Source organism: Triturus cristatus, chromosome 6 (assembly GCF_964204655.1).
Source record: "Triturus cristatus chromosome 6, aTriCri1.1, whole genome shotgun sequence".
NCBI lineage: Eukaryota > Metazoa > Chordata > Amphibia > Caudata > Salamandridae > Triturus > Triturus cristatus.
In genome coordinates, this window is record NC_140589.1 from 118,832,924 (window position 1) to 118,859,340 (window position 26,417).

The window sequence follows — 26,417 nt, forward strand, 5'->3', positions numbered from 1 at the left end:
ACTGCCCCCCCTCCCACAGGAGAGTGGCAGGACAGGGGGCGTACCCACCCCAGGGAAGGGACCCATTGGTACCTGCCCTTTACCTACCTGTAACGCCCCCTAAATTCAGTATTTAGGGGGACCCTGAACCTTCCTTCCTCAGATCCAGATTCCAAAACAAGCAAGAAGAACTAGAAGAAAGAAGACCTGCCGTGCAGCTGCTAACAAGAGGAACAACACCAACTGACTTGGCCCCAGCCCTACAGGCCTGTCGACCCGCGAACCTGCTCCTGCTAAAACCCGGCGTCTCCAGTGGTTCACAACCTCGAAAACCCCGAAGGACCTGACTGCCTAGTGACTCTAAAAGACTGGGACTCCCACGAGCAGTGGTTCTGCTCAAAGCAAGTAACAAACCCCTGGTGCCAGCCAGGAACCGCGACTCTTGCACACTCTGCACCCGCCAAGCCTGGCCTGTGCCGGAGTGGACAAAGACCACAAGGACTTCCCACCGGCGACTGTGACCAAGAATCCAGCACCCAAGGACCCTCCTCGACGCTCCTGACGATGCCTGCAGTCTCAGAACCAGGGACCCCTCCAACCGCGACCAGCAGAGGGTAAGATTTCCCGACGCCAAAAGGCAACCCTGCACCCGGCGCCCAACTCCTGGGTGCCTACCTAATCTACAGCTTCCCAACTTACCTCTCGAAGTGGTGGTCGCACCTGAAGAATCTTCGTCCCCGAGCTTGCAGCCTTTGTTCATCTTCTAGCTTCTCCATTGAGCGCCCGACGGCTCAAAAGCACCCTGCACCCACCCGCCCGAGTGGCCCTGGCAGTGCAACTTCTACTCCTACCTACTTCCCCATTTGCCCTGAGTAAGTGACCGGGAGCCCAGCTCCCACAGCCGCGTGGCCTGCCTGCTAGCAGCCACCAACCAAAGGCCCCCTTGCCCACCATAGGCTAACATTGGGCCTAACTCTCTCGGCACCCAGCTGCCCCTGTGCCGCTTAGGGTGTAACAACTGTACCTACCTAACCCTGGGAGACCCCCGAGTCTATGCCCGGAACCTTAACTCTGCCAGTTGAGTACTTACCTGAAAGCCAATAACTCCCTTTTTCTCCATAGGGTAACATAGAAGAATTTCCAAGTGAAACCAGTCAAAGTGTCGAGCTTTGAAACTTTAAAATATTCACCAAAAATCAGCCGAATAACGAAAATGAAATTGCTCACCTGTTATCAGGAGAGATCCCAGTGCTGAATCTTGGTGCCCAGCACTGACCCTGAAAAGTAATTACAACTGTACTTACTGATAACTTGATTTTCCCCCATAGGATAACATTGCCTGGTTTTTACCAGAAATTCTTTTGTGTCGATTTTTAAAACATACAAATATTCCTTAAAAATCGCCTGTGTAACAAAAACGATTTCTTTCAACTGTTTACAGGAAATGCACCAGGGTTGAATCCAGGATCCAACCCAGAGTAAGAAAATCATTTGCAAAGTAATTGAAATTGCATTTACTTAAAAACACCCATTGAGCTCAATGTTATAATTGTGTTTGAATGGTGTTGCCTATTGCAACAACTAACTATTTCATTTAAAAAAGTCTATTGCTTATTGAAAGTATACAACTACAGCATTTTATTCTGAGAAAATATTTTGATACCTATTGTTGGTTCTAAAATAAAAACTATATATTTTTATATACAAACAATTCGCCTAGAGTTAAGTTCTTGAGTGTGTGAGACAATTTGCTGGCTGATTGTGTACAACAAATGCTTTACACTGTCATCTGATACTGCTTTACTGCTCGACCAAGCTACCACTTTAGAGAGGAAGGTTATATCCAAGTTTAGCCTCTGCCAAACCTCTGGGGACTGTGGACTCAGTGCACCCTGAACCTTACTTTGGTTCAGTATATACAGAGCCACTTTCTTACAGGAACTCAAGTCAACTGGCTATTCATTTGATTACAAATTGATTAACAATTCAAGAGTGTACAAGCAAGAGATTAATAGCAAAATGCTGCTGCACATCTAAAAAAACATGTGGAGAGTTGGTAACAGCTGTGCTCACAATGTATGCTCAAACTCCTATGTCATGACTTGAGCCACCGGCCTTTGTCATAAATACTTACTCGTGAGCGGTTTAGGCCAGTAGGATCTTCCATAATATTGTCCGGGACCTGGAGATCAGCACCCACGAAAGGGATGAATGCTTCTGGACAAGATAGCACCCTAAGACATTGACATGAGAGAAAAACAAAGGCCAGAGATAAGTTAGCATACTATGTTAGTGCGATAAACACATCACAGAGTTAAAATGAAACAACCTATTTGTGCACCCTGCATGCAACCAAATAGTTAATCTTCTATTTTGAAGATCAAATATTTTACTCAAACTTCTGCATGAGCTTTTCCAAAAGCCTGCGTACATGACCTTGCTCCTCACTCTGTGGATTAATGCACAAAATTCACATTTCAGAGTTAGGTCATCTGCTAGCCAACAACCGAGTTCATCACTGGCACTAACTTTCTCCTGGAATCTATATTTCATATTTAATATAAACCGTGTTCTAGGACAGTAAAAAAAAAGCCAGCACCGATTTTGCTGAAAAGGGGGCTGTACCTTTGCATGTCTTCAGACAGCCAGAGAGAAGCGACTGGTGACAGGAGTTCTTCCAAGAACGAGCTCTGCTGCTTGAAGTTCTTGAACTCGTTACTCACAAGGACGAGGGCTTCCATCAGGGCACATTTCTCCATCTGCGTAAGCAGCAGTTCATTGCAGAGCAGTTGTTTAACGTGATTATAGAGCATTTGGAAATTAGGCTGCAAAAGTGGAAGAAAATAATCATGAGGAGGGTTGTTTGGTGCATCTGTTCACTGAGAGTGGCACCAATGCCAATCTACATCAACACCACCACAACCAGCCTTTCAAGCAAAGAGGTGATTTAGAACTGGAGCCTTTGGAATCCACAACTAACCCGTTATTTCACGGTATTCAAGGCTTATAGTCACATTGTGACTTGCATTTATTGAACCTATTCGGTTGAAACAGGCGGGCTTCTAAAATCAAAGCAAACCGTTCCTATGCACAATGTCTCCCTAGACCAATGATAGGTTTTATACTGCAATGTTTCTATTCGTTTTATAGCAGTTCATGTGGAGCGACGGGGGAAGAAAGAGTGAAGTTAAGATTCAGACACAAACATAATGTCCATTTTTATATCCTGACAAAGCAATAAGATTACTTTAAGTACTTTGTAAATGCGTTATACTTAGAAGTCATAGCAGATATATTTAACAAAAACAACCAGTGGTGGAAGAAACTGTAAACGGTAACACCATATCAACAAACCGAGTATGAATGCAAGCGTCTAATCAAAACTGCCTATAGTGATATTTGTTAAAGATTGCAGAGATCTGTTAGCATGAGCGGAAAGCCATTTTGTACTTGGCAGCCATTTTAGTTATCTATGTGCTAGCCATTTGCTTTCTTCCTCTTCCAGAACCTCGCACATGCTCAGAAGGGCCTAGCTAGTAGAATGCACCTGTTCCTAGTATAGAACTGTCAGGCTGTTCTAACTGATGTCAGCAACTCATTACTCCTCCTACTTGTTGACTGTGCATTTTCTGTATGACCATCTGTGTGTGTAACTCTTCTCATGTGTGGGGGGGCGGAGCTAGCCGGCGACAATGGCGGACGCGTGAGAGTGGAGCTCCTCGCCTTAGCCCTCGCAAGATCCGTCCAATGATCCTTACACGCTGAGCCGCCTGGCTGGGAACGTGGGGGAATCCTCCCTCCACCGTGCGGGGCTACCTGCGGGACCCTGCCGACTGGTTGAGGGGCCGTGAGAGCTGCCGCGGGGACCGGAGCTGTGACTGCCTGACAGGGCCGGCATCCCCGGCCTGCCCTGGGGACGTACCCGCCGTGCGTGCCGCGACGTGCGGCGGGGGAAGCGAAAGTGGTCCCGCTCAGCCGGACCTGCTCCCGGACACCTGGCCGAGCGAAGCTATCGCGGAGCGGCCGGCTCCGGTAGACTGCCCTGACCCGGCGACTCTGGCTGCGGTGGACCCTGGACCTGGCACGAGCAGTGGCAGGCGTCCTGAGATCGGCGTGGCGGTGACGCCTCGGACGCCTGGGAGATCCGACCTGGGAGCTGATCGCCTGAGGCGAGTGGTTGTGTGGCGCCTTGGCTCCTGGCAGTGGGCGGCGCAGTGCCTTGACGAGGGGTTCACTGGAGAGTCCTTGGGCACTTGAGACGCGCGTGCGGCCCCAGGGGCCCTCCGAACTGGGAGATGGTAGTGCTTCATCGCTGAGTACGTTGCCGGAAAACCGGAGGTGGGGCTGGATACGGGGCCACTGAGGCGCTGTGGTGGTGTGAACCCCTCCCCTCCCCCCCCCTTCCTGGGGGATACCTGCTGGCGGGACTGGAGGGCGCTCTGGGTGGCACGGAGCGCCCGGAGTAGCCATAGCGGGCATATCCCTGCCTGGATAGACGGTGCACTGGTGGCCGGCGACCTGTGGGGACCTGCCTGGGCGTAGTGGAGAGGCCCGGCCCGGGGGCGAAACGGCGAGCCAGAGACTGGTAAGCTCACCGGTGTTGTGGGCACTGATGCTGACGGGACCAGCCGGCTACAGGCGACTCCCCTGACGGCGCTAGCGGGAACCCGGAGGTGAGGCCCAATCGCGGGGCCGCTGAGGCGGTGGACCGGGGGGCGCCCGGATTGCTCCTGGGACCTGCCGGGGGTGCCCTGGTCTGGGGGCACGTCAGACTCGGACTGCAGCCATGGGAAAAGGCGATAAGACGCAACCCAAACTATCCTTTGACCCCCGCAAGGCGAAAGGACCTGTCGCGGAGGTGCCGGAGGCTACGGCGGGTGGCTCTGCCTCGGGGGGCGCCGCGGGAGCGGACCTCAGGGAAATGCTGGTGGCGATGGAGAAGGGCCTACAGGGCAGTCTGACGGCAATCGATGCCAAGCTGGACGCGCTCACTTACCAAATGGACCGCATGTCGGAGCGGGTGGACAAGAACTCGGAGCGCCTGGACATGGCGGAGAAGAGGGTGTCACATGTAGAGGACGCGCAAACTGAGTGGGACGCGGATAGGAAGCAAATCAGCAGGCTGCTCCAAGTCATCCAGGACAAGGCAGAAGATTTGGAGGCCCGTTCGAGGAGATCGAACATCCGCATCACGGGGGTTGCTGAGACGACGCAAACCGGGAGGATGGAACTATTCGTGGAGAAGCTCCTGCGAACCCTGTTAGGGGAGGATGTGTTCTCCCCCATGGTTGTGGTTGAAAGGGCCCACCGCTCACTAGGCCCTCGCCCAAAACCGGGAGCACCGGCGAGGCCCATAATTGCAAAGTTGTTGAATTACAGAGACCGAGATGCGGCCCTGCGGGTGGCCAGGGAAAAGGGCAAGCTCCAATTCGAAGGTATGGACATATCCATTTTTCCCGACTTCACTGCCAGGGTGCAGGAAGAGCGAAGGCAATTTGCTCCATATAAAAAACAACTCCGAGAACTAGGTCTGGACTATGCGATGCTATACCCTGCGAGACTGCGGATCAACAGGCAGGGCCGTTCCCACTTTTTTACCGATCCAAAGGAGCTGCAGCGATCCTTGAAGGACTGGTCAAGGTAACAGCGGAGCAGCCCGCGGAGCCAAAAGGACGCTACGGAGGAGGCGTCGCGCCTGGAGGAGCAGGACTAGCCTAGGGCGCACGGCCGGACTTGGTGTACGAAGGGGCTGGTTGGTCTTGCTTACTGGGTGGGGGGTGATTGATGCCCGAGCACTGGCTGGGGCATTGGAGCTGCCCGACCCGCTGGGACTGGTGCGGCCGCACATAGGGACTACGCTGCTGCTCTCTGGTGAGACTTTTCTTTTCTGATATAATGGATTAGTAGGCGCTCTGGGGGCCCCGAGACCTAGCAATAACTGGTGGAAAATACATTGAGCCCCCCCCCCCCCCGGGGTGCTGTATGACGTTTGCTTATCAGAATTGGTCCTGAGTTTGCCCGGGTGGGGGGTTGGTGGGTGCCAGGGGCCTACTGGGGGCAGTGGACTCGTTACATAGGGCGTCCTGCCCGGTCCCACGGGGGAGTGGTTTGGGTTCCCCCCCCCCTTGACCCAGCGGTGGCGGAGGGGAGGCGGCCCACGTAGGGAGGTGCACGAGGGCGGGGCGGGGAGGGTACATTTCTACCCGGAGGCGCAACCTAGTGGGGAGTGTTAGGTGCCTGGTAGTCTCTGCCCCCGCGCTGCTGCTCTACGAGGTCCCTGTTGGGCCTGTTTTGGGAAATGTCAACGAGGGATGCGTGTGGTTTTGAGGGGTGAGGGGTGGGGGGTGGGATTGGGGTCCTGTCTGGCCAGGTTGGGGGAGGTCGGCTGTGGGTGGGGGCGGAATGCAGTTGGGTGGGGGTTTTGGAATGTGGGGTGGTTGGGAGCACGACGCACTGCGAGGCCTGTGTTTTGGTCAGTTTTTGACGTCTTGGATGCGGATACCCGGTATCGCCCAGACAGTGGTATCCTGCGTAAAATTTCTCCTGGGGGTGCGAATGGAGTGTGGATGTTACGATGGCAGGCCCTAGAGTGGTGAATGGTGAAAGCAATACTAGCACTCTAAGAGCACTGACGTGGAATGTTCGGGGACTAAATGACTTCCGTAAGCTCCGGAAAGTGCTGAACTATTTCCACAGGCACCACATTGACCTAGCTCTAATACAGGAAACACACCTTCCTCCAGGGAGTAAAATGCTTTCTGCACGAGGCTTGGCGGGCACTAGCGTGTCGGCCGGCTTCACAACGCACTCCCGGGGAGTGGTCACATGGGTAAACCCGAACTCCAAATTGAAACTGCCGGAGCTTGAGGCTGATCCGCACGGGCGCTACTTAATTGCTAGGTGCACAGGGAAGGGTCATGACATGGTGGTAGTTAACGTGTATGGTCCAAATTTCGACGATCCAGGGTTCTACGCCACGCTGGCTGCACTTTGTAGACGGTACGAACACGCGAGAATGGTGTGGGGGGGTGACTTCAACTTCATATTCAACCCGTCGGTGGACCGCTCATCGGGGGTCGGTGAGGCGCCCGGCGGCTGCTGCCTTGCGCATGCAGGCGGAGAGGACTAGACTTGATCTGGTCGACGCCTGGAGGCACGGACACACGGGGAAAGGTGGATACACGCACTATTCGGCACACCAGGACGTGCACACTAGAATAGACTATTGGTTGATATCGCGTTCCCTACTCGCGGCGCTTAAGGAGTGCATAGTCCTCCCGCGTACGCTTTCGGACCACTCCCCTCTCCTGCTGATACTAGACTCCCCGCTCAGGCGGATTCCGCCGTTCACCTGGCGACTCCCGCCCTACTCGTTGCTTGGAGAGGCCTTCAGGGGGGAGCTGGCGGACGACATAGAATCTTTCTTCGATAAGAATCTGGGCTCGGTACAGAGTTTCCACACGATATGGGACTCATTCAAAGCCTACATGCGCAGCATGGCTATGGCCAAACACTCTGGTGTCCTTAAGTGCATCCGACAGCGTATGCGGACCATAGAAACGTAGTTAACGCAGCTCGAAGAGCAACTACTGCGGTCCCCGGCTGACGGGGTTGAAGCTAGGATCTGCGAGTTGGTCGCGGACTACAATAGCGAAGCAGACAGAGAGGTGCAGCACATGGGCAAGTATGCAACTGCCCGTACGTATGGGGAAGGTGAGCGCCCGGGCTCCTTGCTGGCGAAGATATTGCGTAATAGCAGACAGCCTCTGGTAATAGAGGAGCTGGTCACCCCCGCGGGAGCAGTGATTACCGACCAAGAGGAGATTGTGGCGGAATTCAGAGAGTACTATGCCGACCTCTATTCATCTAAGTCAGCGCAGATGGAGGAGGAAATAGATGACTACCTCAGCTACATTAAAATGCCCTTCTTGTCTAACTCGCAGAGGGAGTTTCTGATGTTGCCCATACAACAGGATGAGATCCTGGAGGCTCTGGGGGGCATGAGGTCGGGCAGTGCACCGGGCGCTGACGGGTTGACAGTGGCCTTCTACAAGGCCTTCAAGGACGTGCTACTCCCGCACCTGATCATGCTCTTTGATGAGATATGCCAGGAGGGGTGTATGCCGGAAACCATGCGAGAGGCTCTACTGGTTACTGTTCTGAAACCGGGGAGACCCCCTAACATATGCGGGTCCTACCGGCCGCTCTCATTGCTTAACGTGGACGCCAAGCTGTATGCTAAGGTCTTAGCCACGCGCCTGGCGCTGCTGGTGCCGGAACTGGTTGCCCCGGAGCAGGCGGGCTTTATCCCATCAAGAAACCTCACATATAATATCCGTACGGTGTTAGGTGCCATGCAACATGTACGCCCGGAATGTAAGGCTGTGGCGCTCTTTCTGGACATGGAAAAGGCATTTGACTCTGTAGAGTGGCCATTCATGGTGCGGGTACTTCGCAAGTACGGGCTGGGTGAACCCTTTCTGCAGATGCTGGGTGCTTTGTACTACCGCCCCACAGCTAGGCTGTGGATCGGAGATCGAGTCACGGACGCCTTTGACATAGGCAGGGGCACCAGACAAGGTTGCCCCCTTTCCCCTCTCCTATATGCCCTGTTGGCGGAGCCATTGGCCTGCGCCATTAGGGAATACCATAGATATGAGGGCATTAGCTTTCCCACTTATAAGATTGGCATTTCGACCTATGCCGACGACACCCTGCTGTATGTGAGGGACCCGGAGGTGAATCTCCCCTCCATTCTTAGGGAGGTGGTCAGGTTCGGGCGCTATCTGGCCTTAAGGTGAACTGGAGCAAGTCGTTGGCGTTCCCGTTGTTGCCGGTGACGCTGCCGTTCCAACTGGAATACCCACTGCAGTGGACAACGCATTCGGTACGGTACTTGGGGATTCAGCTGCACAGGGACCCGGAGGTGCTCCTCCGGGAAAACTACGGAGTGGCATACACCAAGTTAGTCAAGGATGTGGTGACGTGGAATCGGCTCCCCCTGACATTGTTGGGCAGAATAGCCATCATGAAAATGGTGGTCCTACCGAGGTTCCTCTTCCTGTTCAATAATATCCCGATCGTGCTGTCTAGGGCCTTTTTCAAGCAGCTAAACCAAACGCTAGTTACCCTGGCCTGGGGTGGCAAGCAGCCCAGGGTCCGATGGGAGGTGTTGATGCTGCCGTACGAATTGGGGGGGCTGGGGGCTCCGGACCTGGAAAGGTATTACAGAATTGCGCAGGCGGCGCACCTGCATACGTGGATTCATGCTGACCCGGGGGTTCCCCATGTTATCCTAGAGAAATTGTTCGCGGACCCGCTTCCTTTACCGGCAATTGCCTTTCAGCCGGTAGATCGCAGGGTGGGAAGCTTAGACTCCATTAAGGCCACGAATCATGCTTGGCGGGAGTTGGCGAAGGCCCGGGGCTGCGTGATCTTGTACTCCCCGTTACTGCCGGTGGAGTGGGCGGTGTGGCTCCCCCCGCTGAGAGAAAAGGGTGTGACTCGGGCGCTGAGTAAGCTGGGCATTTCGCGGATGGCGGATTTATTCGTTGACGGAGTGGCCAAGACGTGGGACCAGATTGGTCCGGCGTCGCCAGCCCCCACGCCCCTACAGCGTTTCCAGTTCCATAGAGTGCGCGGCGCGCTCTCGGCCCTCTTGGGGCCGGATATGGCGGAGCCCCCGGAGGTCCTGGAACTCACTTATGTAATAAAGACCACGGCGTCAGCCAAGCTGGTCACGACACTCAAAAGACTGGGGGACCAGAGTATGGCGCACCGGTGCGACGCGGCGAGAACTGCTTGGCAGACAGATCTTAATATGGAGATCACAGACGAGGTGTGGAAATACTGCTGCACCAGCACCAATAAGGTATCATTAAACGGCCGACACAGATTGGTGCATTTTAAATTCTTGCAGCGCGTATATTATACCCCGGAAAGATTGCATAGGTACGGGCTGCGCCAATCAGCGGAGTGTGAGCGCTGCCACTACCCCGTGGCGGATTTCATGCACATGGCCTGGTACTGTCCGGGGGTCGCCGGGTACTGGGCGGAGGTCTTCCGAGAGCTCAGTAAGATACTAGAGGTGGAGATTCTCCCTAGCCCAGCTTTGGCGTTGCTGGGGTATTCCAGACCCCTCCCGCCGGCACTGCGCCGCCTGGCGGATATTGCACTGTTGATAGCCAGGAGAGTTGTGGCGATTTGCTTGATGAGAGGACCACTACCCACTAAAAAGCGATGGGCCAGTGACATGCTGTATTGCAGCACGCAGGCGGAGATATACACTGAACTGCTACCACCTAAAAGCCGTCCCAAGGATTTCTGGGGGCTGTACAGAACGACGCTGGCACCCGGGGACCCTGAGGTGGATAGTCAGGGGGGGACACAGAATGTGGAACCCTGTGGACACGCAACAGCGGAGGGGGACCCTGGACATGATCAGAATTCAGTGGAGGTGCGCCATTGAGCCTCCCCGTTACACAGAGTGGTAGAGGGGGCTGCATGCGGAGTGTGCGGATAGATAAGTGCCTGCTTGGACTGAGTTGATTTCGCGATCGGCCCTCGTTAGGGTGTGTGTGCTGCCAGGATAAATGTGGATCACCGGAGGGAGGATACTTGGACTGGGTAAGCCGAGATGGTGAGATGATGGATGCGGGTGAATACGGCAGAAGCATGGGAGAAGACGGTGCGTGTGTGGTGGGTGGGGGGGGCGGGGGGGTTAGAGTTAAGGTTGGAACATACCGGGGTTATGGCAGATTGGCGGAATGCAGCTGGCGCGTGGGAGCTCCTGCTCAGCGCGCGCACGCTCCTCTAGGGTTTGGGGATAGATACGGCTCTGGCCAGCGTAGGGACCATGCTGGGGGCTTCTTTCAGTACGGTTTGGTGTAATGCCGCCGGTCCCCTGGGATGTCGGCTAAATGGCTGGGTAAGAGCGCCCTCAACTGCCTGCGCGAGGAGCTGCACCTTCGCACTGGGAGGGCGATACTGCCTGTATTGTTCCTTTGTGTTAATAAAGGTTTTGGAAACAAAAAAAAACAAAAAAAAAAACTCTTCATGTGTACTTGTACCGCCTTCTTTTGAGCCCCTGTGTGGGTATACAAGGCCCCTGTTCTCTGTACTCCTTAGAATGCCTCCTACAGTTACTTGAGGGTACTCTGTGATGCAATCGTCCATCATGTGAGGTTTAATAAATGCATTGTTTTTATATTACAGCTTCTGTGCCAATCTCTTCTTTGTTGGTTTTAAAGGACCAGGTGTATCAGTGAAACCCCTGAGAAGGTTTTGATTTCTTCAATATGACAAATATAAACCACAGCTAATTGCTTTAAACTGGACGATCATCAGGAAGAAAAAACACCCCTCCCCCAGTCATGGGCAATCAAGTGATTATTATTGTCTACTCTTTTTTAAAATCATGTTTAGTTTAAGTTGAATTGCCATTTACAAACATTGTTTGAATCATGGACATGGCACACATCCAGATGTGCAGGGCTGTGCCAGATGTTTGCTCTTGGTGACATGAGCCTCTAACCCTGGTACAGAAGAAGAAAAATATTTATAAAGCAAACTGTTACCCCCTGGGTGTCCTGGTGTTGAGGAAAGACATCATGGGATGGAGCAAGAGCCAAGGCATAAAGGTCAACTTAACAAAAGTGCAAGAGGTCATGCTTTAGGATGCTTCCTAATTATGGTTAAGGGGGAGGGCAACTCAGGAAGGGAAACAAGGAGCTCCAGGCAAACAGGAAAATGATTGTCCATCGAAACAGCTTCTACTGATCCCGGGTTTTTGAAGAACTGAAGCAGCGAAGTAGGACTCGGTCTCAGCAGATTAGAAGAAATGTAAGGTTTGAATCCAGAGCTGAAATAGCCAGGGCCGACATAATGAAAGGCTCTGTAAGAGAGACAGACTTAAAGACTACCCGCTTCATAACAGGAAGCTATCGGAGGTCTAGGAAAAACTAGAAGCTAGACTATTGTGGAAGAATGCAGAGGGTGAGGTGGGCTGCAGCACTGTGGATAATCTGAGGCTCTTGTAGAAGATAGTTGGGTAAGCCCAGATATGATGAATTTCCATAGCCTATTTTATATGCAATTAATGTTTGCACAATTGAGTTGCAAGATGATCATATTCAAGATTAAGAAACCGGATTCAACATTCTGATTCACTTGGGTTTTAAAAGATCAATCCGGAGCACAGAAGAATCCCAGGTTTTTTTGACACAATTGTCTGGTATGGATGGGGAGCATAGATCCGCAGGCCACCAAGACTGAGGACAAGGTGGAAGAGAATTGTCTGAAGAAAAGAAGCTCTGTTTTATTAGCGGAGCTTTAAATGATATTTGTTCATCCAGATACAAACTTCTGACATGTACGATGAAAAGCACCATCTAATGTCAGAGGCATTCTGGGAGATGAAAATAATAATTTGAGCATTGTTGTAAGACATTAAGTCAAAGCTAGAACATTGAATAATGGATTCGAGAGGGGAAATTCAGATATTAAAGATGGTCAGGTCTAGCAAGGTTTAGAAAAAAAATGAAAAGAAGTTTAAAGTATGGACTGGGATCGGTCAGAGTTGAGGCTGGATAGCCATTTCAGTGTGTTTGAGCAGATTCCGCATTCAGATAGGCATCTGACCATGATGGTGAGATACCATATAGAATGACGCAGGCAGATCCACAAGGATAAGGGCCAAAGATCCTCCCAATCTAAGCTGGACTCCATGTCGTCCGACACAGCAGTCAAAATGGTTTATGTACGAAACACAGGGCAGAACCCAGATTGTGTGTTTTCAAGTAGGGTGTTATTTACGATGTAGGAGGAAAGTTGTCTGTTGACCTCTTTGTCCAAGAATTTGGAAGAAAAATTAAGCACAATGGATTGAGAGTTGGATAAGGACAACCTTAGCAAATTTCCAAACAGTAAGACTGCTGAAGGAAATGATTGGTTGCAAAGCTCCAAGACTGCTGGTGAGGCTATGTTGGTAACAAAAGAAAATGTATATGGTTGTCGGGAGTCAATCAGGAAGAGCTACATTTTATGGAAGTTAACAGGGTGTAGAAGACTGTCTGAAGTAAGGCAGTGCAGAGCATGTTTTTCTTAGAGAGATGGGAGTGCCAACATATCATGCAATCCTGTAGCGGACCGTACATCACAGCCAGCCTGTATATTAGAAATGTTGTCAAAAAAAGAAGTTTCAAAGCATGTCACACAACCCTTGAGAAGGGGTGATTGTATTACTACAGGCAGCAGGATTCAGTGAAGTATTACCTTACGAAAATAATTCTCTGTCCGGATGCAGATGTTTCTATACAAGAATACTACTAAGTGGCCCGAGCAGTTGAAATTGGTCATTGGTAGGCTGTGATAGCCTTCCACTTGCACATTGCCAATATTAGGTACTCAGCGTAGCAAGGTTAGTAGAGCTTGTTACAAACTTGGCAGAAGGGTTTCAGCATGAAGACGTAATGCAGAGCAGCTGAAATCAAGTTACTGAACAAAATAGCATCTGCGGAAATTTCACATTTGAGAATGGGGTTTTTAACAGGAGCACACAAGCCACAGTACTGTGGGAGAATGTATAGGCTGTGTGATGGGAAACAAGAAAGCCACAAGAAAATGGACTGAACACAACAGTGGGAGGAGCAAATTCACTGTAGGAGTATTTAAATTAATGAAGACTGGGTCGAGAACATGCCCGGCTACTTATGAATGGGGTTGGTTCACAAAACTGAGCTAAACAAATATAGTGATAGGGTTAACATCTCTATGGCCGTCTAGTTGATGATTAAAATCTAATTCCATTGTAAAGTTGGCAGAGCTCCATAAATAAGAGAAGATTTACAAACTCAGTGGTGAAATTAGCGTAAGGGCCGGCGGGCAAAAGATCAAAGCACCCGAGTGAGTAAAGGTCGGAAAGACTCGTACTGAGAAAAGAAAAGACTCCTGTGTGAATATTAAAACAATTCGGGATTTAAGCTATAAGTGGATCTAAGGATAACAGCTACGCCACCGCAGCGTTTAAATTGGGGTACTGTGCACATGAGATCAGGGTTTGAAGATTTGAGGAGCCAGGTCTCTGCTAAAAACAAAAGTTTGAGTGAAATTGTCGATAAAGAAATTGAAAAGATTAAACTGGTGTTTAGGAAGGGAGTGTATATTTATGACATGAACTTAAGAGTATTCCCTGATTCATTCACAGTATAGCAGGAAGGCTCAGTTTAAGACGCAGTATGTACTGAGAGTGATTCAGGAAGATCAGAAAACTTGTACTTACGGCTGATGACCTTTCTTGGGACAGATATGCAGTTGAGATGTAAGATTACACAGCTCAATGGCTGAATAGCGCAAGTGTCTTACTCTAGGAATCTGGCTTTTTATGTAGTGTACCAAAATAAGGTATACTATGTAGAAAGTCCAGACAACTTTTCTTGGCTTACAGGGCTTAAGTTAATACTCCCAAATGTTTTGCAGTGTAATCCAACAGATTAGGCTTATCAGAGGGTAGTGTTAAGCATTTATTGAGCACAGTCAATAAATGAGACACTAAAAAAAAAAAACTCAAGATCAATTTAGAAAGATAACCGGTATTTTTATATTAATTTCAACATCAAGAACTTTGTATTGGCGAAGTACTTTGAGTGATCAATATTTACAGTTAAGCAAAAATGTCACACAAATGCGTTTTTACGTCGTATTGCTTTCCTATGCAGAAAGAAACATACTGCATATAAGTATTTGCAATTGTATTTCAGGGGTCCCCTTTAGGGCTTACGGTGCCAGGAGGTTCAGGTTACAAGATCCACACAGTTCAGGTTTACCTGCCCTGAAGTGTCCAGGTGCAGAGGTGCTGGGTGGGTTGGTAGCCTTGCATGCTACACCATAGGCAAAAAAGGGGAGGCACCTAAAAACAGGCTGCAGAGGGGGCCTTGGGGAAATGTCCTGCACTTCCCAACGGTGGGCTGAGTTCGTGAAGTTCTTGGGAGCAGCAGGCACAGTCAGTGTTGGAGGACCCAGGCCGGAGAGCTCGGGTGCTGAGGGTATTGGCCGGGTTATCCCATGCGTCAAAGGCGCTCTCGGTCAGAGCTGCAGAGGGGGGCAAAATAAGACAGCTGGGTCACTCTTGGTGCAGGCCTCTGTGATGCTGCGATGTGGATATCTTTGATCGGTCTTTACAGTGTTGGCGTCCGGACTGGACTTCACACGAGCTTCGGTTGCTGCAAGGGGTCTGGTACCATGGGCATTGGTGCAGGGCGGCTACTGGGGGTCCTAGCATCTCCAAATTTGGTGGGGAGACAGATTTGACCCTCAGGAGCAGAGTGACCTCCTCCTGGATGATTGCTGCGTCGTTGGACCCAGTAGTCAGCAGAACGGTGAGCAAGACGTTGCGATCGGTGCCTGCAGGGAAGAAGCTAATCCACTTCAAAGGAGATGCTGGCTTGTTTGTGAAGTGCTGGCAGCCCTCCGAGGCTTTTGAAGGATGCACAGCTGCAGGATGAGTCAGGTTCTCTGTGACTGTCAGGACAGGAGCAGGCTGTTTTGTCCTTTAGTGAGGTGAACCAGAGTTCCTGTTGTCAGGGGGCCACCTAAATACTGAATTTAGGGGTGTTAAGGGGAGTGAAAGGTAGTAGCCAATGGGCCACTTAGCCTGGGGTCACGACACCTCCTATAGCACCACTTCTGTGGAGTGGGCATACCCCTGTGGCAGAATTCCTAATTCCACCACAAACAAGATTGTGGAACCCTTCTTCCGTGGAGCACATCAGGCAGCCCACCTTAGGGCTGTGACTGGCCTGGTAGTGCAACATGCCTCTTTCCATAGCTAATTTCCGATGTGTCCTGGTTCCAACCTGGCCTCAGAGCAGGCGTTGGCATCTCCCAAGTCTGGGGGAAGCTGGGGTCGCATTTCAAAGGTAGCTGGGGCTTTGAAGCTCCTGGCATTGATATGCTGAATAACTAGCCATCCTGCTCGAGGAGGCGTGAACACCTTTCTCTAGAGCAGGCATGGTTTCTTGCCTCAGAGCGAGGGTTCTCACCTCCAGGAGGTCAGAAACATGTCTGTGGTTCAAGGCTGGACGATTCCAGTCAGCCAGCACACCAAGAGGCTGGTAGGTTTTTCAGGGGGAACCTCCAAGGTGTCCTCTGGGCACATGTTTTAATAAATCCACTACTGACATCAGTATGGATTTATTAAGACAATGTGTTTGGTACCATGCTTATATGAAGCCATCATGTAGCTGGGGAACTCATAATGACCAGTGCCCTGCACATATACATAAGATGGCTTTCCTGTTCACAGGTACCATCTAATAATCGAACTAGTTAGCACCAGGGCATATCTGCTCCTGCAGATATGCCCTCACATGTAATATAATGCACCCTGACTCCAATGCCGGCTGTAGGGGTGACTTACATATATTACATGCAATGACTTTGGCATGACACACAGCAAGTGTGCCATCTAGTGTTTTCACTCATGGTTTGCACCATGACACGAGGTCTGCAATGATAGCTTGCATGCAATTTGTCTGTGAGTCCCTTAAGGTAGCACAAGACATGCTGCAGCCAATAGGGACCCTCTTTAGTACCCATGCCCCAAGTACGAGGGGTACCATTTACAAGGGACTTACAGGGGTGCTAAAGTCCATGCTAACTGGTTTACAATTAGACTTTAGTTGTTTTAGGGGAATGGGCACTGGCACAGAGGTCTGGTTTGCAGGCCTCAGTGCACTGTCAAGTTGAACAAGCATTGGCATAGCCAATAGGTCTCGCCTTTGGGACCATATGCATTTAGCCAGAAATGTTGGCTATGTTGTAGAGCATAGTGGCTGCGGCGCATCATGTTGAAAAGTTATAATAAAAAGTGTTAAGCATTTTTGTTACCTTTATACAAACCAAGACGACATTATATACAACTGAACAACCGGATTAAAAAAAGATTTTAACATGAAAAATGTCTTCTACTTTTTTTGCACTTGCACTGCTGGCAACTTCTTCCTGCCTGTTCTCATGCTTGTTTGTTATAATTTTTTTTGTTATGGGGGAGCGGGCCATAAATAACTGGGGAGTGGAGGCTGGAAAACCGTAATTTAATTAGAACACGAGCATTCGATGGACACTAGGGGTGAATGTCCCCAAGATGTTGTGTTGTGACTAGTAGGCTTCCAACTAAAAATGCCAAACAATAAAAGGGAGAAGTGTTGAGCAAAAACAAGAACTGAAAGAGTAAAAGTTAAATAAGAGGGAGAAAATTAGAGAAGACAAGAGGAGTGAAAAAAGTAAGAGCCGAAGTGTGGATGGAGGAAAACAAAAAAAAAAACAACAAAAAAAAAAATCAAACGCAGAGAGGGAGACAAGAGGAAGAAAAGAAAAGGTGAGAACAAGAGTAGGCAAGAGTGAAAGTGTGAGATGAAGGGTGAAGGTAGAGAGACATTTGAGAGGAAGGGTGAAGAGCATGGGCAGAGAGAAAGGATGTAAGAAACTGGCTCTATATATGCTGCACCAAAGTGAGGTTCAGTGTGTATAGAATCCAAGGGTCTCCAGAGGTAGGCAGAGGTTAAAGTTAGATAGAACCTTACTCTCCAAAGTGGTAGCTTGGTCGAGCAGTAAGGCAGTATCAGAGGACAGTGTTAAGCATTTGATGTACACACTGAGTGCGCAAATGAATTCACACACTCAAGGACTGAACTCTAGGCCAAATGTTTTTGTATAAAAAAAATACTTTTGCGTTACTTTTGTAATCCAGTGCTGGACTCCTAGGTTCAGCACTGGGACATTTTCTTAAAACAGGTAAGTAATTACGTATCCGTAGTTTGTATGATTCTTAAAGAATATTTTCAGATTTCAAAAGTCCATACTTCGAAAATGTTTGTACCAGTACATTGAAATACATAGGTTTTTCCTGTAAATTGCAGTTAAGTTACTTTCGCGTTACTTTTGTAATCCAGTGCTGGACTCCTAGATTCAGCACTGGGACATCTATTTAAAACAGGTAAGTAATTACGTTTTTGTAGTTTGTACAATTTTTAAAGAATATTCTTGAATTCAAAAGTTGACACTTAGAAACTTTTTCACAAAAAAAACCCACCAATGTTATCCTAAGGAAGGAAATTCAATTCACAGGTAAGTTACTTCTAAGTTACTTTTCTTACTCAGCACTGGGACCTTTCCTGCAAACAGTTGAGAAAATTCGGTTAGGTTATTTGTGCGATTTTTAAAGAATAACCTTAGTTTTCAAAAGTAGACACTTCGAAACTTTTTGGGAGAAAAAGTGTCAATGTTATCCTATGAGGAAAAACAGGTTATCGGTTTCAAGGTAAGTAATCGGTCTTTGGAGTTAGGGTTCTGGGGCAAGACTCAGGGGACCCTCAGGATCAGTGATGCACTGTTGTTGCACCCCAGTGGAATTAGGGCGGCCGGGTGCAGAGTATTGAGGCCCAATGTTATCCTACGGAGGATAGGGTGGCTCCGGTTGGTGGCTGCTGGCAAGCAGGCCACGGGGTTGCGGGAGCCAAGCTCCTAGGTTTCAGGTCAGGACAAATGGGGAACCAAGTAGGCGCAAAAAGTGCACCCTCAGCGGCACTGGGGCAGCCGGGTGCAGGGTGCTGTTTTGCCGTCAGGTGCCCTGTTTTCAATGGGGATTTTCGACTTTGGTTTTCAGCTGCGGGGCTCGGTCCAGGAAGACTTACGGGAGGAACCAACAGCTGGGCAGGTAAGTTGGAGGGCTCGGGGACGTAGGTGCTCCACGGGTTGTTTTCTCCAGGGCGGCTGGATGCAGGGGTGTCTTTTGAGGTCGGATTTCACCTTACCATGCCACTCACGTTTGGGGTGGTCTCAGTGCAGAGGCTGCAGGCGACGTCGGGGAGTCCTGGAGGGGTCAACCCATGGTGAACTCGGACGCTGGAGTGCTGGGGGACCTTGCTGGGACTGGTGGGCCATTCGGGCCGTAGGCGACGGGTGCAGTGGTAGTCCAGGCGTCGGGTTTCTTTGTCCTCAGCAGGCTCAGAGTCCGTTTTCGGAGTTTCATCTGAACAGAGCTGCTGTTCACAGGAGATCCGGTCTTTGTTGAAGGCAGTCAGTCCTCCCAGGGGTTCTGGAGGTCGCTAGCTGCAGGGCAAGATGATATTTGGCGCAGGATTTCTGGAAACTACAGACGGGCCGGTAGGGCTGGGGCCAAGTCAGTTGTTCTATGCAGTCTCCTCTGCTGGGCGTCTTCTTTCCTCCTTTTTCTTCTTAGTTTGCGGGAATCTGCCTTCTTGGTTCAGGGCTGCCCCCAAATACTGAATTTAGGGGGAGTTTTAGGGGTCTTGAGGTCAGTAGCCAATGGACTACTGACCTTAGGGTGACTACACCCTTGGTGTGCTCACACCACGTGAGGGAGTGAGCACAATCCCTAGACCTGATTGGGGAGTGCCTGCCATCCGCAAGCTGGCGAGCACTAGAGACTGGGCATAACCTCACCTCCCCAACCTGAGGGGTGGAGTTGGCAGAGGAGGGCACACCTCCTGGGCTGGCTAGATTTTCCCACCCGTCTTCCCACCGAAAGGGATGGAGGACAGGAAGGGGGCCTGCTCCTGCTAGCAGAAGAGGCTGGAGGTCGCATTACAAAGTCTGCCAGGCCTTTGAAGCTCCCCTGCCACAGATGGCTCTTCCTGGCCTGGGGTGGGGTAGGTGTGAACACCTCCGCACAGGAAAGGCTTTGTTGCTGGGCTCAGGGAGAGTAGGCTCCCACCCTAGGGGGTCCAGAAACATGTCTTGTGGTGGCAGGCTGGTGTGTACCAGTCAGGACACCCACCAGAGGCTGGTCGTTTTTCAGGGGGCATCTCTGAGATGCCCTCTGTGTGCATTTTTCATTAAATCCCATGGGTTTAATGGGCTGAGAAGTTTGATACCAAACTTCTCAGTTTTCAGTGTAGCCATTATGGTGCTGTGGAGTTCCTAATGACAAGCTCCCAGCATCACATACTCTTAATGGCAGCACTGCACTTACAATGCCTAAGAATTGGCTTAGACACTGTAGGGGTACAGGGCTCATGCACCTGTACCCTCACCGCTGGCATAGGGCACCCAGCTAGAGGGGTGACTGATCTATGCCAGGGCAGTGGGTTGTAGGCATGGCACACAGGGATGTGTGTCATGTCCACTCTTTACTTTGTTCTGCACCAAAACATGCAGCCTGCAAAGGCAATATGTGTGTGTTAGGGTACAGGGCCTCTAAGGGTGGCACAATAAGTGCTGCAGCCCTTAGAGGTCTTCCCTGGTCACAGTGCCCTGGGTACCTATGGTACCATTTACCAGGGGCTGACCTGTGGCCAGAGATGGCAATTGGGTTAATTTTGGGGAAAGAACACAGGCCCTGGGAACCCAATTGGCAGGGACCCAGGGCACACAAAGAAAAAGTGCATCAGTAGTCTGGCAAAAAGTGTAGGGGGGCGGGGGGGTTACTGCAACAGAAACCCACTTTCCTACAGAAGAAAAGTAGAGAAAATTAGATATGAAAAGTGGAGGGAGAACAGAAAAGGAGAAAGTAAGAGCAGGGGCAGAAAAGACCAGAAGAGGGAAAATGTAGAGATTGGGATGAGAAAGCAGCAAAGAGAGGAAGGAGAAGACACGAAGAAAGCAGAGATAAGAAGAAAGTGCGTGGATAAGAAAGAGGTGGCAGAATAGTCGAGTCACTTTACAAAAGCTGATGAGAACTAAGCCAGAGGCACGTAAGCAACTGCCAAGAATATTTCCTAATTGAAAACAAAAGTGATAACTTAGTGGGTAAGTGGGAAGGTGGTGGAGCATTCAGGCTTGAGGGGAAATGGAAAGTTAAAGAGAATGTAAGTACGCATGAGGAGGTGCAGCCAGATGTCAGCGGCACCAGGAAAACCCAGTGGGAAAGTCCTCGTGTTAAATGCAATAGAGAGAGCAAGAAAACACAGGCACGGAGACAGCCTGCAACCCGCTCGGCCTGGTTCAGGAGAGTGCTCCTAAATCAACACCACCCAGACCATCTGTCAGCAAATTATTTTATTTTTTGCATATTTATATAGCACGAACTCGACCCGAAGGTATTGGAGCGCTTTACATGAGCACCATATTTACATTACACATTCAGGCACGGGGAGATGAAGTGATTTGCCCAGAATCACAGGATGTGGACGCGACCGAGGCTCGAACTCTGGTTTCCAGCACCAAAGTCGGCAGCGTAACAGACAGACCACACCCTCAGCAAATCTGTGCAAGGTCGTATTTAGGGGGCGGGGAGGGGTCCAGGTGTAAAGACGCATCCTTTAGAGCCCGGTGTTTGGATTAAGAGGTAGAAAGAATTAAAAAAATAAAGAGAAAGACAGAATAGAAAGCAAAGATACGTGTAATATTTTAAAAGACAGGGCGAGTGGGTATATAAAGATGTAACACTAATACAAGAAGCAGATTTTCTGTATCAGTGAAACTAATTTAAGTAATCAAAGCAGCCTATGTGAGTTCATATTCCCCGATGCAGCGTCAATCAAAAAACTGGAAAGGAGGGGCCCAGAGCAGAATTAACAAAGGCTGAGGCGGAGCTTAAAAGGAAAAATCCCTAGCTCATTGTTGACTCTCGTGATCCTGGCCTGCTCACTTGATTGACTTATGTTTAATCAGTCATTATATAGAAGCAGTGTAGCCTGGGGAATAGGCCTTAGAAGGAAATGTCTGTGCAATCTGAGAGATAGTTCTGCTATACAAAATGTACAGATGAACCAAAGGAGCATAGTGGTGGAAGCGTGGTTCTGTCTAGCGGGTAGCCTATCCATAGCGCAAGTGCACACTTCTAACATGTGTGCAACCCGAGAGAGGTCTCCATGTAAAAGGTTAACACTTCTAACGCCTGTGTAATGTCAAGCATACACGCACTGCGGAGGTTGCGAGGGCTTGTGTTACTCTCCTGAAGAGTTTCACAGGGTTATGCCTGATACTCATTTAGGCATGGTTTGCCTTTGAATTATGTGACTTGCACATCTGTTAATCATATTATAAAATAAGGACTAGAAGTCCCAAAAGACAAGAAAAACAGACATTGGCAAAGCCAATAAGTCTCAGTTTAAATAGTTCAGATATTGGCTTTACTAATAGTAGTTGCCACCATCATACGAACACATGCATCTAGATGTAAGGCCATTAATTTTGGAATGAGTTGCATATTAAAGGAAATCCATTCCAAGACAACCACCATGCATTGGGATGCCTGCACGCTCATGCGCCGTTATGTATGTGCCAATGCATCGTAATTCATGTCGGGCAGTTTTAATGTATATTTCTAACATGCAGTATGGCATCGCTAGAATGATTAATTAAAAATGTAAGAAAGAAAAAGGATAAAGAAAAGAACCGTACAAAAAGGATACGAGCTGCAACTGCCATGGTGTTGTAAAATAAATAAGCGCGGTTGTGGTTAATCAGTAACCTGATCCTCCTGGAATGCAACATGCAGCGTGCCGCTGCTCGCTCCAGACGGCCTTAGGCTGTGGGAGTTAACTTTTAGAAGAAAGGCTGGACATGCTGCCATCTTTGGCCATTTGCGTGCGGTCTTTCTTAGAAAGACGCACGCAAAGACCAATAGCGTGAAAAAGCACATGCACGAGCGTGTGGTCGGAGTTTGAAGTCCTCACTAGAAGCCTCACAGAGCAGTGCATGCGCGCTGGCTCAGGCGAGACCTAAAAATCAGCATTTACTAGTCACTAATTGGGGCAAAAAGTGTTTGTGGGGAGGGGGCAACTTCAACAAAATTCAGCTTCCTACACTTACTATTTGTCTGCAAATGACCATCGGTTCTGGCGCTGGCCAGGTGATGATATGACAGACTGGATTGCGTTTGGTGCACCAGCAGCACATTTAATGCGCACATTACTGCACAAACCATTATTGCTCTGATACGAGTGTGGCTAGGGAGAGAAGGCTCAAGCGCTGACCAGGAACACTGTGTTTAAGTTAAAACAGGTGAACAAAATAAAAATAGGAACTGGAGCCCAGCCGCTCCCAACAGGACCGATAAGCTCCCATGTTGACTTGAAAAATATATGTAGTTAATATAAATGAAGCTAAAATTAAACAGAAAACAATTAAAGGTCCTGTTGCAAAGGGAGCGTGTCTGCCCACATAAAAAGGAGATACAGGAGCACTAGGAATCCAGCCTACTTTCTGTTTACTAAGAAAACAAGAGGGTTTGACATGCTCAATTTCCAGAGACAAGAGTATCAAATCCAGTGCAAATGCACAATTATTGTTCCAATGCAGCTCCCTCACCTCCAAACGGAGGTGGGCGTAGTTCGACGCAGAGCATTTTATGAAAAACAAAATCAGGTGGGTAAATTAAAAATAATAACTCGAGTACAGAGATCCCTTTCCAACAAGTCTTATTAGGAAAATAAATGTATTGAAAATAAATGATGTGAAAAGTAAACACATGAAACAAAAGAGCTGCTGTAAAGGGCACAGGTGTCCCCACATAACGAGAAGCTGGGGGAGCACTCAGTCGGGCACCTTGTCAAAGGATTTTACAAGCTCAAATTCCAGGGATCAAGCAGAGCTAAGTAGTTTGCTCCAGTACGAAGTGGATCAAATTGAGCGCTGGCAGGTGTATGGATACCTTCATTGGTGAATCTGTAAAAGTCAAAGCTAAAAAAAAGGTACTTCTGTCATTGACAGGGCTATCGTCACCAAGGTGGCTGCAGCTGTAGAACTGCCACTGACAATGGTATCTCTGAAATTGACACAGAGAGGGGTGATAGTCACTACAGGTATTGTCAACAGTGCGGGATGATCATTAATGACTCAACCTTCTTTATCAGCACCGTAGTCAATAACTCTGATGACAGAACATCAGCAAAGATGGATTATCACACAATTTGTTTGTGCAGGTTGTTCCTCTGCCTTTAAGCCTTTCTGAATGATTACGTTCTTTTATTCGTAGGAGGTGGCAGCAAGCTCTTCTAAGGTGAGCTCAAGTTGAGGAAGCTACTCAATTCTTTTTTTCCCTCCACCTTCATGGGGCAATTTTCACAGATTTTTCCCTAGATGAAGGCATATCCCCCTTTGGAAGAGGAATTTCCTTCTTATCCGATAGAGACTCAAGCTCCGTTTTCTGTCCTCAAAGAGTCTTTGAAGGAGAGGTCTAGCAGATTTTGCAGCAAGACACTATAGGAGGGGGATATAGACAATATGAAAAAGTTACCTACTGTTGGTAACGATCTTTCTACAACTGGGTATGATTTAAGCATGCGAATGTATGAACAATCCAGTGTTACAGAACTCTAAAAATCCTCATAACCTAATACACAAACCCGTTTAACCCTGAAAAACAATTCATACTTAGTACAACTCCCCTGTGAATTAGTATATTTATTTACAAACACTTTTTTTGTCAACTCTTTATTAATCAAGGGGATTAAACACCTCAAAACGCCCCTTTAAAAAATCTCTACACGTATAGTTATAAAGGAAAATCTGTTCTTGGCATGTAGAGCTGCAGATCATCACACTTGCATTAGATTGCCATCTGGTGTTGGGCTCGGATGCTTGCACCTTGTTGTTGTGTTGGAAGAAGTCTTTGTAGTTACGAGATAGGTGACTCCTCCCTTGGACGATAGTGCGCATGGGCATCGACTCCATCCTTAGATTGTTTTTTGCCATGATGGGAAATGGAGTTAGTAGAAAGAAAAAAATGTCCATGTGTGTATATCTAAGTAAGATAGAACTGGAACAGATACAGGTCCCGGGGGGAAGGCGAGTTAGGATCTGCAGCTCTACATGCCAAGAACAGATGCATACTGGTAAGTAGCATTTTCGGTTCGAGGCATATGAGCTGCAGATCACACACTTGCATAGACTGTACAGCAGAATCTTCCCTAGTGGTGGTCACCTGTATCAGTTGCAGTAGTTTGAAAGAGTTTTAAGAACAGCTTGGCCCACAGAAGCTTGCTGCTTGGCTTGTACGTCAGCACAATAGTGTTCAGTGAAGGTGTGTGTTGTGGACCATTTTCCTGCCTTACAAATGTCTTCTAGGGGAATGTTCCCTAAGAATGCCATAGAGGCCCCTAGTTTGCGTGTGGAATGTGCCCTAGGGGGAATTGTCAATATGCGTTTCGCTTTCTGGTAGCATATTTGGATACATTTAACGGTTCACCTTGCAATCCCAGCTTTGGAGATGGGATTACCCTTGTGCGGTGGTGCGAAAGCTACTAACAGTTGTTTTGTTTTGCGAAAGGATTTGGTTCTGTCAATGTAATAAAGCAGGGCTCTTTTTTACATCGAGAGTGTGTAGGGCTCTCTCCGCTACGGAGTCCGGGTTTGGAAAAAACACTGGTAACTCCACTGATTGGTTAAGATGAAAAGGAGAGATGACTTTAGGAAGGAATTTTGGGTTTGTTCTGAGAACCACCTTATTACGATGTAATTGTAAGAATGGTTCTTGTATGGTTAAAGCCTGGATCTCACTTACTCTAAGAGATGTGATGGCAATAAGGAAAGCTACTTTCCATGTGAGGAACTGTAGTTCGCATTTATGTAAAGGTTTAAAAGGGGGGTCCCATGAGCCTGGTAAGAACAATATTTAGATTCCACACTGGAGAGGGTGGTAACGTAGGAGGAATGATTCTTTTCAGGCCCTCCATGAAGGCTTTAATTGCAGGGACTCTAAAAAGTGACAAGTGTTGTCTGTTTTGCAGATAAGCAGCAAGTGCTGCTAGATGTAAACGTATGAATGAGTATGCTAGATTACATCTTTGCAAGTGCAGTAGGTAGCAAATGATATTTTGGATGGAGGAATCCAATGGATCAATATGGTTGTTGGTGCAGTAAATGGCAAATCTTTTCCATTTTGCAGCATAGCAAGCTCTAGTAGTAGGGCGTCTGGCTTCTTTAATGGTGTTCATACAGTCCGGTGGTAGGTTAAGGTAACTGAACTCTAGGACTTCAGGAGCCAGATCACCAGATTCAGATGACCTGGGTCTGGATGTCTGATCTCTCCATGGCTCTGCGTTAGCAAGGATGGGGACAGGCGTAGTTTTTGGTGCAGAACCAGCGAGAGTTCCAACAGTGTTGTGACCCACGGTTGGCGTGCCCATGTGGGAGCTACTAAGATTAGTTTGAGAGACTGTTGTCGGAGCTTGTGTACTACTAGTGGAATGAGTGGGAGTGGCGGAAAAGCGTACGCAAATCTGCCTGACCAGTTCATCCATATCGCATATCGGTTTTGGTGGTGGGGTTGGGGTAGGGGCAGTAGTACTCACTCTTTGACCAGGAGTGATGAGGTCGTCTGAGTCATCTGCCTCTGACACGATTTCGAGAGCTTTGGAATCTTCTTCTGGGACAACCAGGCCTTCGTCGAAGATGTCCTCTGGTTCCGGAGCTGATCTCTGCGCCATGATGTTACGTCGAGCCCTTCGATCTCTAATAGTTTTCTTCGATCGAAA

The 26,417-nt window shown here is 48.9% G+C and overlaps 1 protein-coding gene across 3 annotated transcripts in view; it reads right to left on the minus strand.

Moving 5' to 3' along the window:
- LOC146816485 (exportin-5-like) overlaps positions 1-26,417 on the minus strand; it is an 819,517-nt gene that overhangs the window by 531,504 nt on the left and 261,596 nt on the right. For all 3 annotated transcript variants that reach the window (XM_085610334.1, XM_085610332.1, XM_085610333.1), the window contains exons 18-19: positions 2,605-2,804; positions 2,114-2,213 (exon numbers count right to left, since the gene is read on the minus strand). In XM_085610334.1, the coding sequence (XP_085466460.1) occupies positions 2,114-2,213; positions 2,605-2,804 (300 nt within the window). The remainder of the gene's footprint in view (positions 1-2,113; positions 2,214-2,604; positions 2,805-26,417) is intronic.